Raw genomic sequence first — 14155 nt, 5'->3', positions numbered from 1 at the left:
ACCTGATTTTTCCTCCCTTTATAAAATAGATTTAATAATTTTCTCATGGGGACCGTCATTAGTTACCTCTGGTTAATATTTGTGAAGTGCTTTGAAACTCCACGATGAGGTGCATCAGGAACAGAAAGGGAAGGTGTGAGGATTTTCAGCTTTCAGTTGTGCAGTTGCACAGTGATTACAATCTCTTTGCTGAGCTAAATACTCTGAGAGTTAACATTTCTTGTTTATTGTCTATACTCCTTAGCTATTCTTTGTGGACATATCTCTCATCCTTATTTTAGCACCAGGACAGGGATTGTCTAGAGCTCCCTAACGCATCACAGAGAGCCATATTCTGCTCCCTGCACAAATAGACCTGCCTGCCTTTATTATTCTCACCACCTATGGATGTGGGGGAGATTTGGATCATGCTTGCTGGATTTCACCCGCGCGCTCTCTTGCTCTCTGGGCTCTTTGCAGCCTCAGGTCACAATAGGTGTTCATTTGGCCTCGCTTTGGTCCTTTGTAGACATCTGCCCACATCACAAAGCCCCCCACGTTTGGCACAGTCTACGTGATTGGCACTGCTTTCCCGGGCAGAGTCCAGTCCTGGAACAGCGGGGGTTGCAGGTGCATTGGCACGTGGTGGTGGGGAGAGCACGCGGGCCTTGCTACCCAGCGCCTGGCGACGCTCAGCAACACCGTCCCATCCCTGAAATATCTTGGCCTCATGGGCTTGTCACTCCAATTAAAACTTAAACATGAAAGCAGCCCAGGCTGCTTCTCTCTTTGTGCTGAATATGAGTATGGGCTGTGCCAGAAGCATGTCATGGAAACAGTTGAGAGGGTGCTTCATTTCAGGGATCTGTGCTTGTATCAGGGGCCCTTTCTTTCTCAAGCTTTGCATCTTGCTGGTTGCTGCTAAGTATACCTGAGAGGCAGGTTTTTGTTTGCCAACAGAAAGTCACCTTTGGGATGGTGGTGAAAGTCATTTTCCACATGTTCGCAGATACGCAGTGTTACCAAGCCGCACGCTCTGACTTATCTCTGGCAAGGACTTACAAAATAGTCTCTCTGGCTGATTGTCAAAAATTACATCATATTGGAGTAAACTGCTTTTAAATCAGACATCCATTATTCATGTATATTAACTGCTTTTTTATTTTTTTATTGGCTGTTTTGTGTATGATTTACTCTTTTCTCACTAGCTCCCCCTCCCATCACAATTGTCTGTCATTCTCATCATTTTTTAAAAATCTTAGCTCATCTGTGAATTTATAGATGCTGTTCACTTAGCTTTGTGTGTGAATATCGATATGCAGACCCTGCATTTTTTTGGTAGTAAAAATTTTGACTTTTTTTGTGGGTCATATTTATATTAGGTCAGAACAGCAACTTGGATTGTATACATCGTAAATTCTATACCAAAGACTGAGAGGGCTTCTCTTGTTTCTTTTAGAGAGAGAGAGAGAGAGAGAGAGAGAGAGAGAGAGAGAGAGAGAGAATGTATTTAATGAGTATTGCTAGTCTTGTACTTCCAGATCTGTATTGAATGAAGCTGTATCTTGCACTTATGAAATATCTAAATATGCTGCTCTTGGTAGAAAGGAAATTGACTTAATGTGTGTTCGTTTGTATGCATGAGGCGTGTCTTTACTGTAAGGCTGGCATATCATTCCCTGTAATCGGTAGATACAGGCAGGGAGGTGCAGCATTTATTCATTCTTTCATCACATATATAGTGAGTCGCTCCTGTGTGCCAAACACCAGATACTTTCCAAGGAAGTATCTGTTCATTCCAAACGGTCATGCTGGAGGGTCCCTATGCATCTGGCGTCTTCGTGGCCACAGTACAGTTCCCTGATTCATGCTACTCGGCTGTTAGGAATAATAATGACTTAATACAGTTTGTTCAATTTATTTAACCCAAATTCAGCATGGTTGTTGTATATAGTCAACATATGTATATTTTCATGTGTATTTACTCGAATCTTTGTTCACTCTTCCTTCCAGCATCTCAGACCTTTATTCCAGAGTGATTTTCCATCTCCCAAAAGTATATGCTTTAGCAGTTTTTTAGTGAGGGTCTGTTGGCCACAAGCATTCTTTGTGTTTTTAATCTAAAAAATACCCTCATTCTTGAAAGGTGGTCTTGCTAACCTTTTGTCATTCCAGGTGGACAGTCATTTATTTCCTCTCTGCTGCCCATGTCCATCGCTGCTCCTGAGATGATGGCTGTTGCTCTACTTGTCGCTTCCTTGTGGGACTCTCTTCTTTTGACTACTTGGAAGATTTTTTCCTTGCCTTTAATTTTCTGTGATCCACTCGTATCTCTAGGTGTGCTTGGGATTTCTTGTGCTTGCTTCCTTCGGGTTGTAGAAAATTCTCAGCCATCCTGTTATTGAAAATTTCCCTCAGTTCTCCTGCTTTCTGAAATCCAAACTAGGTGTGCATCAGACCTACTTTTTTTTTTTAATATTTATTTATTTATTTATACAAGCACTAGGTACAGTCAGAAGCATGGGAGGGTGAGAGAATTCACCATAACCAGAGCGGGGAACAGAACAGGCAGACCAATGAAGTACACTGCTAAGGGGAGCAGCGGGCGGCAGGAGAGGTCTGCGCACCATGTGGGACCCTTGCCCGGTGGCCAGGGATCAAACTGGCGCTGCAGAGGCTGCGGGCAGCTTCCCAACCCAGCGCTGAACCGCTGCGCCACCGGGAAGGCCCCGAGACCCACTTGTTTTGTCCTCTGTGCTGTTCTCCGCTTATTCAAATTTTCCATCTCTGTCTCTCTGAGTTAGTTTCTGAACAATTACTTAAATCTCTCTTCTAGTTAGTGTACTCTCTCTTGAACTGTGTCTTATTACTTGTTTATCTCATCCATTGACTTTTTAATATCTAGAAATTAAGTTTGTTTGGTTTTTTTTTTTTTTTTTTTAAGATTTATTTGTTTATTTATACAAGCACTGGGTACAGTCAGAAGCACGGGAGGGCGAAAGAATTCATCAAAGCCAGAGCAGGGAACAGAACAGGAAGACTGATGAAATACACCGCCGAGGGGAGCAGTGGGCCAGACAGGAGAGGTCTGTCGAGCCATGTGGGACCCTCGCCGGTAGCTGGGGATCGAACCGGCGCTGCAGAGGCTGCAGGCAGCTTTACAGTCCAGCACTCAACCACTGTACCACCAGGGGAGGCCCTGTTTGGTTTTTTAAATCTACTTAATCAGTTTTGCTGCTTTTGATCCCCTATCCCTTTATTTCTGTAGACATTTTCAGCATGTTTATTTTGTTTTCTTTACCTGAAAACTGTCTGATATCCTTGGAAATCTAGTTCTTCTGTTGTTTTCTGTCTCACGTATTATGAGCTGTTTCCACTTTTTTCTTTTCTTTTTTTAATTGTGGGGTTCTATTTGGCTGATCTTGATTTGTAGAGGGGACTGGTTGAGTCTCTTCACTGAGAAGATCAGTGTAGAATTAGCCAAAGAGACATATTAGCAACCTGAAAATACTTTGAACTCTTACTGGACAGCCTTATCAGTAGTGTAAATTCAAACTTGCCCTGTGTTAGGACCCACGTGTGATTGTGGCAAACCTTCCCCATCCCAAGTAATCCTCAGGCAGACAAGTTTCTGGGCAGACTCTTTACTGATGTTTTTTTTTACTGAGTCACCATCAAAGGCCCCAGCTTCCAGGCAGAGGTCTTCATTCTGATGTTCCTCTTGGTGCTGGCCAGAGTCCTCTGCCCCAGTCCTCTAGTCTCACTGCTTTTTCTGCTTTTAGCACTTGCTTTATTTGGGGCTTCTTGCAATTTCTCTGACTTCTTAGGAGGTTAAAAAGACTGTAGGGCCTCCCCTGGTGGCACAGGCGGTGAACACTGCGCTATGAAGCTGTCCGCAGCCTCTGCAGCGCCAGTTCGATACCGGCCGGCCTGGCAAGGGTCCCACGTGGCATGGCAGACCTCTCCTGCCTCCCCCACGGCTCCCTTCAGCAGTGTACTCCAGTCAGTCTGCCTGTTCTGTTCCCTGCTCTATCTCTGGTGAATCTTCTCACCCTTCCGCGCCTCTGGCCTGTATTCCGGTTCTTGTATAAATAAATAAATCTTTAAAAAAAAAAGTAAAGGAATATTTGTTAATAAACTGAGTCTTACCCAGCATGTTCATAAACAGTTTTAAACGGTGTTTATAAACAGACATTCTCTCTGCCATGTTGTCACAGGTGGGACCTTGCACCTGGATGCAGGTTGGGTGTGCTAAAACAGGCGGTCGTGGATAGAGTTGTGGAACCTTCTGTTATGAGTAGGATGAAGTGATTCCATGTACAAGCCAACAATAATAAGATTAGCTATTTAGGAATAGGAGACTGTTAAGCAAAAAAACCCAAATACCTGAGTATGTATTGTATAGCAGGCTGCTGTGAGTGCTGGGCTGGCCTCCTCTCCTGCACCAGCCAATTCATTACAGGCACTTAGCCGGCACCCACACCCAGCACAGCCTGGCTCACTAGTCAGTGTTGGTGAGTGAGGGCTGGGGTGCTGCCCCAGGAACCTCCCTTCTCAATCCAGGACAGTGCTGCACAACATGTGGCGCCAGGTAATAAGAGTGACACCTCACCTGCAGCAGTCAGTCTCCACAGTGACTCTCAGGCCCTTCAGTGTTTCAGAACCACAAATTTGGGAAGCATCAGGAAGGCAAATGCACAGTTCAAGTTAGCAGCTGGGAACACCAGATAAAATGTGCAGATACCCTTTGGCACTGATGAGGAGAGAATAACTTTGCGCTGAGCACAGAATCAGATTGATTGGGATGGAAGAGGGGAAAGCATGAGGACTGTTTGCCTTACTTTCTAGAACTTCTTACTTTGACTTTGCCCTCTCAGAAGAGCAAAATAGATGTGGTGGTAATGGCAGCGAATTACTGGGGATCAGAAAAGAAAGTAGGTAGACTGTCTTCTCCCAGAAGTTTACGAATTCTTCTTCTTCATGCCTTTTATATTTTACTCTGCTTCATTTCAGCTCAGTTTCTCCTAAACTTTTACTCTTTGACATGTTCCTTTTGGAAAATGGTGACAAGTTTCAACTTTAATTCACAAGGCCTTTTAAAATGCTGCAGTCTCACAAGGAAGCCTTTGGACCACTCCTCACCCCTTCGGAAGGCAGCGCTGGGGTTCCGCGGAGGTCAGTTAGGGGCCAGGTTGACGTCAGTGTAGTGCCTTTGATAGAGCCAGGAAGATGAGGAAGACTCACTGTTTTGGTAAACTGAATAATAATTAAAAACACAAACGGAGTTCCTTTCTTAATTCATTATCAAATGACCAGAAGTCTAGGACTGCAAGACTCTAATCTCTGCTAAATCCAGTTCTGACCGGGTACAGGAGGAAGTTGACTTGCTTTGAGCTCACCCTAGTGGGGGGGGGGGGGGGGAATAGCCATTTCTCAGTTCTTCCCTTCCTAGTTTGTTTGGAAAACCAGGCCTGGTTTTCACGGGCCACACCTGGAAGGCCCGTCCGCCTGCAACCAGGGCCATTGCTGATGCTTCTCAGCTGCAGGTCTGTGGCCCCGCCTCCTTGCTGACTCCACGGCTGTCCTACAGTGTGCAGCACCAGCGCTGGGACCTGCCCGTAAAGTGGTGTCGTTCCTCGGAGAGGCGAGTCCCATGAATGGAGTTGCGGTTCAGCTGGCAGCTGTGTCCCAGCTGACAAAGTAGATTGTTTCAGCGGGCAGGAGGCTGATGCTTCTGCACCTCATCCCTGGCCCTGTTCATCCAGTGCCCAATGCATAGATGATGGTTAATAAATATTTGTTGACTAGCTGTAGGACAAATTGCAGCATTTATTTTGGCTAAAAAATTAGGAACAATCTTAATATTCATCAGTATAGAATTGTATATCCATAGAAAAATTTTATGCAGCCATTTAAAAGAGCCAGATCTCTCTGACAAGTTACTTAATAGGAGAAACAAGGTGTAGAATAGTAATCCCATTCAGAGAAAAGAAAAACCTGAGCATGAGACTGACAAACAGAATAGAAAAAGTCTAGCAGTATATATACCAAACTATTAAAGTGGTTATTTCTGTGAGGTGGATATACTTGTTACCACTCTTTGTTATGTGTTTATGTTAGAATTCTTTTACAAATTCTGTTAAATTTGAAATCAGAAAAAAAATTCTTTCAGAAATAGATTTCAGAGAAATCTGAATAATTACAAGTTAGGACTTTAAGACTGGAATTTATGAAAATACTTCAAGACCTCTTAGAAGAAAAGGCTGACAGAAAGAACCTTCTGAAAGTTCTTTACTAAGACAATACTTGCTTCTACCTACTGCCTTCTCAATCAGCCTGGGAGCTAAAGGAAAAGGGAACCCCCCAGTGTCCCGTGTCTACGCTGCAGTTCCCTAGATACCTTTGCAAAATAACACTAGTTACCTTTGCAAGATACACACTAGTCTTAACATGTTACTGGTTTCAGATAATTTTAAAGAACATCAAACGCCTGTCAAAATTTGCTCTGTAATCACTGTACTCTTATGTAATATACCCTTGGTATTGAAAACAAAACAAAACCCAGCAACATCTATTGATTTGGCAGTCACATTAGTGCAGTACATTTTCCCCAAGATTTGAGCTATGGGTAGTTTTTCCTTCTTTCCAACATATCCATACACCTCTGAGAGGGAGTCAAGTGGCCATGGACTGAGACTCACCCAACTAGGGCAATAAAGAGAAAAATTAGTCTAATGCATGGTCTTAACAAGAGGGAGAGTGTGCGCATGAATAATTAATCTCACTAGTCTGTGGCAATCTGATAAAATGAAGTCCCATTTGCTCAACCTTATTAAAAGAGAGAGAGTGCGTGAGAGGGAGGGAGGGAGAAATGGTAAAGGTCGTTAAGGGACCTGTAACATGGGGAGAATCGCCTTTGAGATGGGTAATGTGTTTTCTGATCTCTGTGGTCTTTAACTAAACGTAATGGTAAAGGTACTCTTTGGATAGTTCTGATTCATTGAATTATTAAACATTTTAGAAAATACTTGACTCTTGACTGCTACCTTAGATGTCTTTATGATGAATTTGCAGAGTCTTTTAGGAGAGGGATTAGATCTTATTATATCACTCAGAAATGATCCATATTCTTATCAACAAAGAACTTCTAGAAAAAGTCAAGACATATTAAAAGACTCAGTATGAGATTTTAATTCTTATATTTACCTGGGACATTTTTACATTTTAAAGTTCTTCCTTCCAGCTATAGAAGTTGAAGTATTTTAAAAACAAGATGATAGTAAGTCCAAGTACCATCTCGAAAGCTCCATATTAATATATAAGTACAGAATATTAAATTTATAATCCACCACGAGGTGGTTATTTTCTCTTTTTCCTCACTTTCCAGCAGCTGATTTTTTGCAATGTTTATGTAATTCTCTAGAAATAGAAGATTTGATTATTTCTGTGTTCTTACTTAGGAGAATAATCTTATTTTGGATATCTTACAATTACTGAAATTTTCTCAAATTTATTTTCAACTGCTGGAAATAAAAAGATTTAAAGATTTAATTTATAGCCTTTATGGGTTATGAAGGCATTTTGAATTTTGAAATTTCCTTCTTTGAGATGCTGTTAACAGTAGTTAATCCATATTATTACAATGTTGTTTAAGAATTTAGGAATTTCCAAAGATTAACTTCTTAGAATGTGTGTTGACAGTGACATCAGTGGTTCAAGGTGAAATACTTATATTAACTTCTCGATACTAAAATTATCTGTATATTGATAGTTAACAAGAAAGAGAGAACACATAATCTTTTTTTAATATTTTATATGTTTTTTACATCATTTTTCATTTTTGTACAATGTATGCATTTTCATCTTGGTTATAGTCCCCATACAATTCCCACCCCCCTTGCTTTGATCCCACCCCCACCCCCACCCCTGTGGTGCATCTCTGGTTTATAGTTGCTTGTTGATTTTGATTTTTACTTTATTATAATTAGTCTTTTTCCTGGTCCCTTATTTAGGTTTTCTGAATTCCTGCTATGAGTGAGACCATCTGGGATCATGCTCAGCAAAATAAGCTAGAAAGAAAAATAGAACACAAACTCTTAATGTGTGTGCAAATCTCTCTACAAAATGTTAACATTAAAACTGTCAAGTCCAAGATTATTTTAATGTATATGATCAACAGAATAGAATGTATACTGGGAAGTGTGTGTGTGTTTGTGTAAAATCAAGAGGCTTTTGAACTGAATTTTGTGGCAATGATTGTTTCTTCAGGACTTACAAAAGTGGCTAACTACAATAAGCATTATAAGTTAAGTGGGATTGAATTACTAAGGTTTCTTTAATTAAAGACTTACATAATCTTCAGAAGGATTCTTAATGAATCATTTTTTCCCTACTGCTGTAGAGAAGGCACAGACGTATTGAGATATAATAAATACATTGTCTAGAGATCAAGGATACCTTCTTATTTGCCTCCATGCCTTATGGAACAAAGCTACCTAAAATTAGCAAATGGAGTCACTAAAGAGAGAACTGTTTGGAACTAAGATTTTGTGTTTTGATTTATAGTCTCCCTAATTTCTGAATCATGGTTAACTATGCCAACTTCCTTTTCCTGGATACTCATCGAGTTCTTTCTCTCCTCTGGTTTAAATACCAAGAGGGGTGAGAAAGAGAGCCTGTGCTGGCTCATCTGCACATCTCCCTGGTCTCATTAACTCCAGATCAGAAGTGTGGTTGACCCATAGTTACTTTCCAGTCCTCTTTTTCTTTTCAAATATTGGAATATCCTAATTTCCCCTTGTAGCATTTTTGTGTCCTATACATGAGTTTGTACTTTGCCTGAGGTACTCTAGATTTTCCTTTATATCCCGTTTGCATTTCCCTTTGTCATTCGAATGGCTGTATTCTTATACTTTCTTTACCTGGAAAGGGTCAGGAAATTAAGAGATGTAGAGCATCTTCTTTAATAGGAGCTGACTGGTAAAGGTCTTGCTGAGGTGAAGTGTTCACTGTAGGTCTGCCGTATGTAACTGTACACCACATTTTCCTCCTCCCCAGATCCTGGTCTATAGCTTGGAAGCAGAACGTTGCCTCTCGAAGCTGGGGAATGCTCTTGGGGACTTCACCTGTGTCAACCTCAGAGACAGCCCCCCCAACCTCATGGTCAGTGGCAACATGGACAGAAGGTATGTCTGACTAAAAATCAGCCTTTTATCGCCACAAGCAGCTGATGTTGAGGCCTTGCCCTTCAGCCTCCACTGTGCTCACTGATTGCCTCTGTTGCTCACACTCCTCAGTTCTTACTTCACAGCTTAGCCCACCTGAGTTCTGCCCTGATCTAAATGCTGTCTCTGTGAACTCGGAGAACAAAGTCTTGTATTAGGTAATAGTTGGATAGAGCTGAGTCTCTGCCTTATTTCTGAAACACCATGGGATGGTTGCCTTTTAAGCCATTTGGTGGACGCAGTTGGTGGAAGGTCCAGTGAGACCACTTGGAATATCTTTTGTCCCCCTGCTGCAAAATTTGTTTGGCATTTAAAAGCTCACTTTCTAATATTAAAAACAATAACCTAAGGGATGAATCATGTTCAACAAAATAGGGTTGCCTGCCAAATGATGTCGAGAGTGTATTTCAGAACACTATGGTGTCCCTCTGGTGATGGAGGAAAAAAAGAGACTTCATGTGAACCGATTCCAGTTTCTATTTAGCTGATTAGCAGTCTTCTCTTTAACGCATTGGCTTAGGGAGTTGGATTTTCCCGATACAGGTCCAGTGCCAGCCATGGACGCTCCAGGAACCATCAGCACGAAAGGATTAAAGTGTTTGAAAAAACCCTCCAAGTCCAAATTCTCGGATTTTTTGCTCCCCGTCCTTGGTCCCTCGTCTTTTCTTTGCCTTTTCTTTTCTATTTTTTTTTTTTGGCTGGTTATCTACGGTGTCTGATCCAGTACCCCCAAAGAGAGGTAGCATGGCTGGAGGCCAGGGTCTGCAGCACCCCTCCCCCGGGCCCAGCAGCCCTGGGCTGCAGGTGGTGGGCTACTCCATGGGGGTATCAGATCATGAAGTGGGTATGCATTGTGCCAAATCCCAGACTTGTGTCACACCAGTGTAGCAACTTGCAAAAATAATTTCGTCAAATAATATTTTCAACTCCTAACCTTCACCCCTCCCTTAGGGCAAAAAGATAATGTGAGTATGGTTATTGAAAGAAAATACTCCCTTATTTTTTCTTAAGCCCTCCTAAAATGACTGATATTGCTGATGCTTGAGAATTGAGCTCCTCCATGTGTGTCTAGGCAGTTTCTCTCTTAAAACAAGGCGTGATGACTGGACCCACATGTGGCACAGTAAATGACACAACCCATTTGTAGTTTTAATCTCATGTCTTAGTTTCCAGACTGAGCTACACAAAGGCCCTTAGCTTATCTGATAGGCTTTCCCCACAGGGACCCAACAGCTACTCTATTTCCAGGAGAGAAAAATGCTCTTTGGGCATCCAGATGGCAGGGTTCAGGATTGGAGTGTTTACAGCCTGAGAGTTAGGTGTTCGGCCACAGCTAGGCTCATGGAAACCAAAATGGTGCTCCTGAGAAGACCTCTGCTCCCTGCTTCGCTTAGACCAGCCAGCTCTAGATCAGTGAAGCTGGACTCTCATGACCATGTGCAGCTGTCTATCGTACTGTCAGAGACCTGGCTAGACTTACAGCTCACTTTTTCCTCTGGAGAGGGCTGCCTGGTTGTGTAGCTACCACCAGAATAGGAGCCATGCACGCAGTGTGAAAGGGCCCTCTGGTGATTGTAAAGTCCACAGTTGACCATGTTAAGTCCATTTTATTAATAAAGCAGTGTTAGGTGATTTTTTTTGTTTTTGTTTTTGGGTCTTTTTAACCCTCTGTAAGAGGAGTAGAGGCATAGAACAGACGAATGACTTGAGAGTTGGGGTGGGAGCTATCCTAAGTGGCATTTAGTCAGAGCCAGGCCTAATTCTCTGTGCTAGCTATTTGACCACTGCCAGTGCCATCACATAGGGTGCTCTGTAGGATTCAGAATAGCAGCGATAGCAGAATTTGAAACACAGGGGTTAAAAAATTGTACATCTGGAAAAAGGAAGGAACAAGCAATCTATACTTTTAAATATAATAGAGGGAAGGAAATCTTGTGTTTCTTTTTATCCAAAGGCTTCATAGCTATAAGTAGATCTCCTTAAAGACACATATGCTTTGGCTTGTACAGCTTATATTTTACTTCGTAAGTGGGACCAAGGGGTCAAATACTATGAGGAAAATTTATCCTTGGCTGTTCACTTAATGGCCGATAAAATTTTTTAAACTTGGAATCCCCTTTTTAATTTAGAAAACAATTTCCTTTGAATTCTCTTAGTACTTTATAAATAACTTGAGAATGAAGTAGACTCTACAGATACATAAAACTGTCTAAGGTTGAGACAAAAATAAATTTTTCATTAGAGAAGGAAATCAGCATGAATTGGTTTATAAAACATGGGTGGAATTTTGTAAAGAGTTATTTTAACAGGAGTGGTGGCAGAAATTAAAAGTAAAAAAATAGCTCACCCAGCCTGTCACACCTTCCAGAAAAAAAGAGGCTAACTTAAATCTGATGAAGAGAATGATTAGTGTGAACATTGAGATGTGCTTTGCCTTTGCTGGGAGCGGGAAGGGTTTGAAAGTAGAAAGAGAAGGATAGATGGGGCTTTGTGGAAGAGTTGTAACACTATAAATCAGTGAGTTTTTCTGAATGCATACTTGGTCTTTTGTGGAACCAAGAAGAAAGGTATGCATTAGGTGTGAGCACTGGGTGCTAGTGTCTGCGTAGTGCTTTCTTGTGTAACAATACATTGTATGATTCTAAGATGAACCTTTTTTTTTTTTTTTAACATCTTCACATCCATGAAACCATTTGCAGCATTTTAAGTGTTAAATCCATTAATGGTGCTTCCTACTGTCAGTGTATTTTCAATTAAAGTATGTATTTGGGAAAGGCAAAAATGAAATAAGAGATTAGGAATTGGAACATCTATAAGAAGCTTGAATGGGTTACCAAGAGAAAGTCTGTAGGACTTTGGTGTTTGTTTTTGATTAAACTTGTTTAGGGTTCACTAAGCAATTATAATCTGTAAATTCATGTCTTCAACCATATTCGGGCCATGTTTGGCTACTATTTCCCACACTAATCCTTTTGTCTTTTCCTTCTGCATCCTAATGGTGTGAACAGATAATTATCCCACAGTTACAGGATCTCTGTTCATTCTCTTTGCTTGCTTCCCTTCTGTTCTTCAGATCACAGCTTTCTGTGGTTCTGACTTCAGGCTCACTGACTCTTTGCTCTGTCATGTCCATCCACTGACTTTTTTCAGATTTTATATATTTTGGTTCAAATTATTTAATCAGTTCTTTTTAATAGTTTGTTTCTCTGCTTGGAAATGCCATTCTTCATATTCTCTTTATCTTGTGGGATGTGGTTACAGTGGATGTTTAGAAGTCATTGATGGTCCCTAAAATAAGGGTTATCTTAGTGTTGACATCTATTTATTTTTATCCCTTGAGAATGAGTCAAATCTCCTGGGTTTTATTATTTGGGGTTGAGGTGTGGGGGTATATTAAATAATTCTGGATTGTATCCTGGATGTTTGGAATGTTATGTATGTACTTTGGGTCCAGTTATGTAATTCTCTGGAGAATGTTGATTTTGTTGTTGTTGATGAACATTCACCTAGGTTAGGATCACACGGCAAGTTCTGTTTTGTATCTGAGGGTGGTAACTTCATGTCATTCAATTTTCAAACCGTGGCTCCACTTTTTGAACTCTATCCTGCACAGGCTTCACTTGGGGCTAGTCTGAGATAACAGTGGTTTAAATCTTAGTTCTCAGTACCTTTGCTATACTGCTCTGTGGATCCCTCCTGCATGGCTCAGGGATGAGTCTGGGCTTTGTGGCATTCTCCGCTTTTCTCCTCCCTCCAACCCATTCCGGTCTTCAGGGACTCCAGAAGATTGGGTTTCTCTCAAGAGTTTTCCCTGCGTCCATCACAACCACCATGTGGCTTTGTAACTAGGGACTACCTGTGGAGCAAAACTATAGAGAAGAGAGCAAGAAAACCCCCTATAAAGATTGTCCCTTCATACTCCTTCTTTTGGTTCCTCAGGAAAGGGGTGTTTTTGTTGGAGTTCTAGCTCCTACACCATCATGCAGCTCTCCTAATGGAGCTCATGCTCAGGGCAGGGTGGTGAATACGTGGGAAACCCTTGCTCCAGCAGGCCACTTCTCCACAATACACTGATTGACTTTGTTCTCCACATCCTCATATATTCATTTTTTTGGTTCTGTTTTGTCTAGAAATTATAGTTGTAGTCAGCAGAAGACCAAGGCAAGGGAAGGACTTACTCTACCTTGGCCAGATTCAGAATTCCCACTTTTTTTTTTTTTTTTCCCATTGAGGCATTATATGTGATTCTCAGGATTTTCCCTCCTGTGTGTTTTTGTCTTCATGATCTGTGATTCCAGCTGAGGTGGTCAGTACCATGAAACCAAACTTGCAGAATGGGAAAAGATTATTCTACCAATTTTCAAGATCTTTGAGTTGCACATCAAATCTAGGGCTGCTCACTCCCACTTGTGTAACCTGCCTGTAAGATTCAAATTCCCAACCTCTGGTCATCAATGTTTTCAAATTCACCGTGTAACCATGCTTCATTATCACAATTAGCAGCTGTACAATGAAGAATTACTGTAGTCGGCAGTTTAGGGACTGTATAAATGACGTTCCTTCCCATTCTGTTGCTCTTAGTTTCATCTGTGACCTGCTCATTCCTCTCCCTGAAATCAGGACTCTAAAATAGAGAAGCTTATTTGTGCTCTGCTAGGGAGAATCAAAGTAAGAATTGGGGTGGTAAGGCCATATTGGGTAGGTTAGTGGGTTGCCAAGGCAACAGTCACCGAACCAACAAACCCCATTGCTTTTTTCAAACCCCAATCTCATTTATTAAAAAACAATTTTAAATTGCGAAGCTTCAGTTCAATGGTCCCACAAATTCTTACTTCTGACTGTAGTCATGTTAACAAAGAAATTCACCAATTTTAGAAGCGTTATGGAAATAAAATTTACATATCTGATGATTGTTTTTAGTAAGCGCACAAGGTTGTGCTCCCATTGCCAAA

At 41.4% G+C, this 14155-nt stretch overlaps 1 protein-coding gene across 1 annotated transcript in view; it reads left to right on the top strand.

The window, feature by feature from the left end:
* Positions 1–14155, top strand: part of FBXW8 (F-box and WD repeat domain containing 8) — a 110046-nt gene that overhangs the window by 82114 nt on the left and 13777 nt on the right. The window contains exon 8 of the mRNA XM_037511098.2: positions 9037–9164. Within this exon, the coding sequence (XP_037366995.1) occupies positions 9037–9164 (128 nt within the window). The remainder of the gene's footprint in view (positions 1–9036; positions 9165–14155) is intronic.

This window comes from Talpa occidentalis, unplaced genomic scaffold (assembly GCF_014898055.3).
Source record: "Talpa occidentalis isolate TD23 unplaced genomic scaffold, MPIMG_talOcc4v2.1 talOcc4.14, whole genome shotgun sequence".
NCBI classification, from domain to species: Eukaryota; Metazoa; Chordata; class Mammalia; order Eulipotyphla; family Talpidae; genus Talpa; species Talpa occidentalis.
Note: the sequence above shows the minus strand (reverse complement) of the source record. Positions and strands in the feature narration are given on the sequence as shown.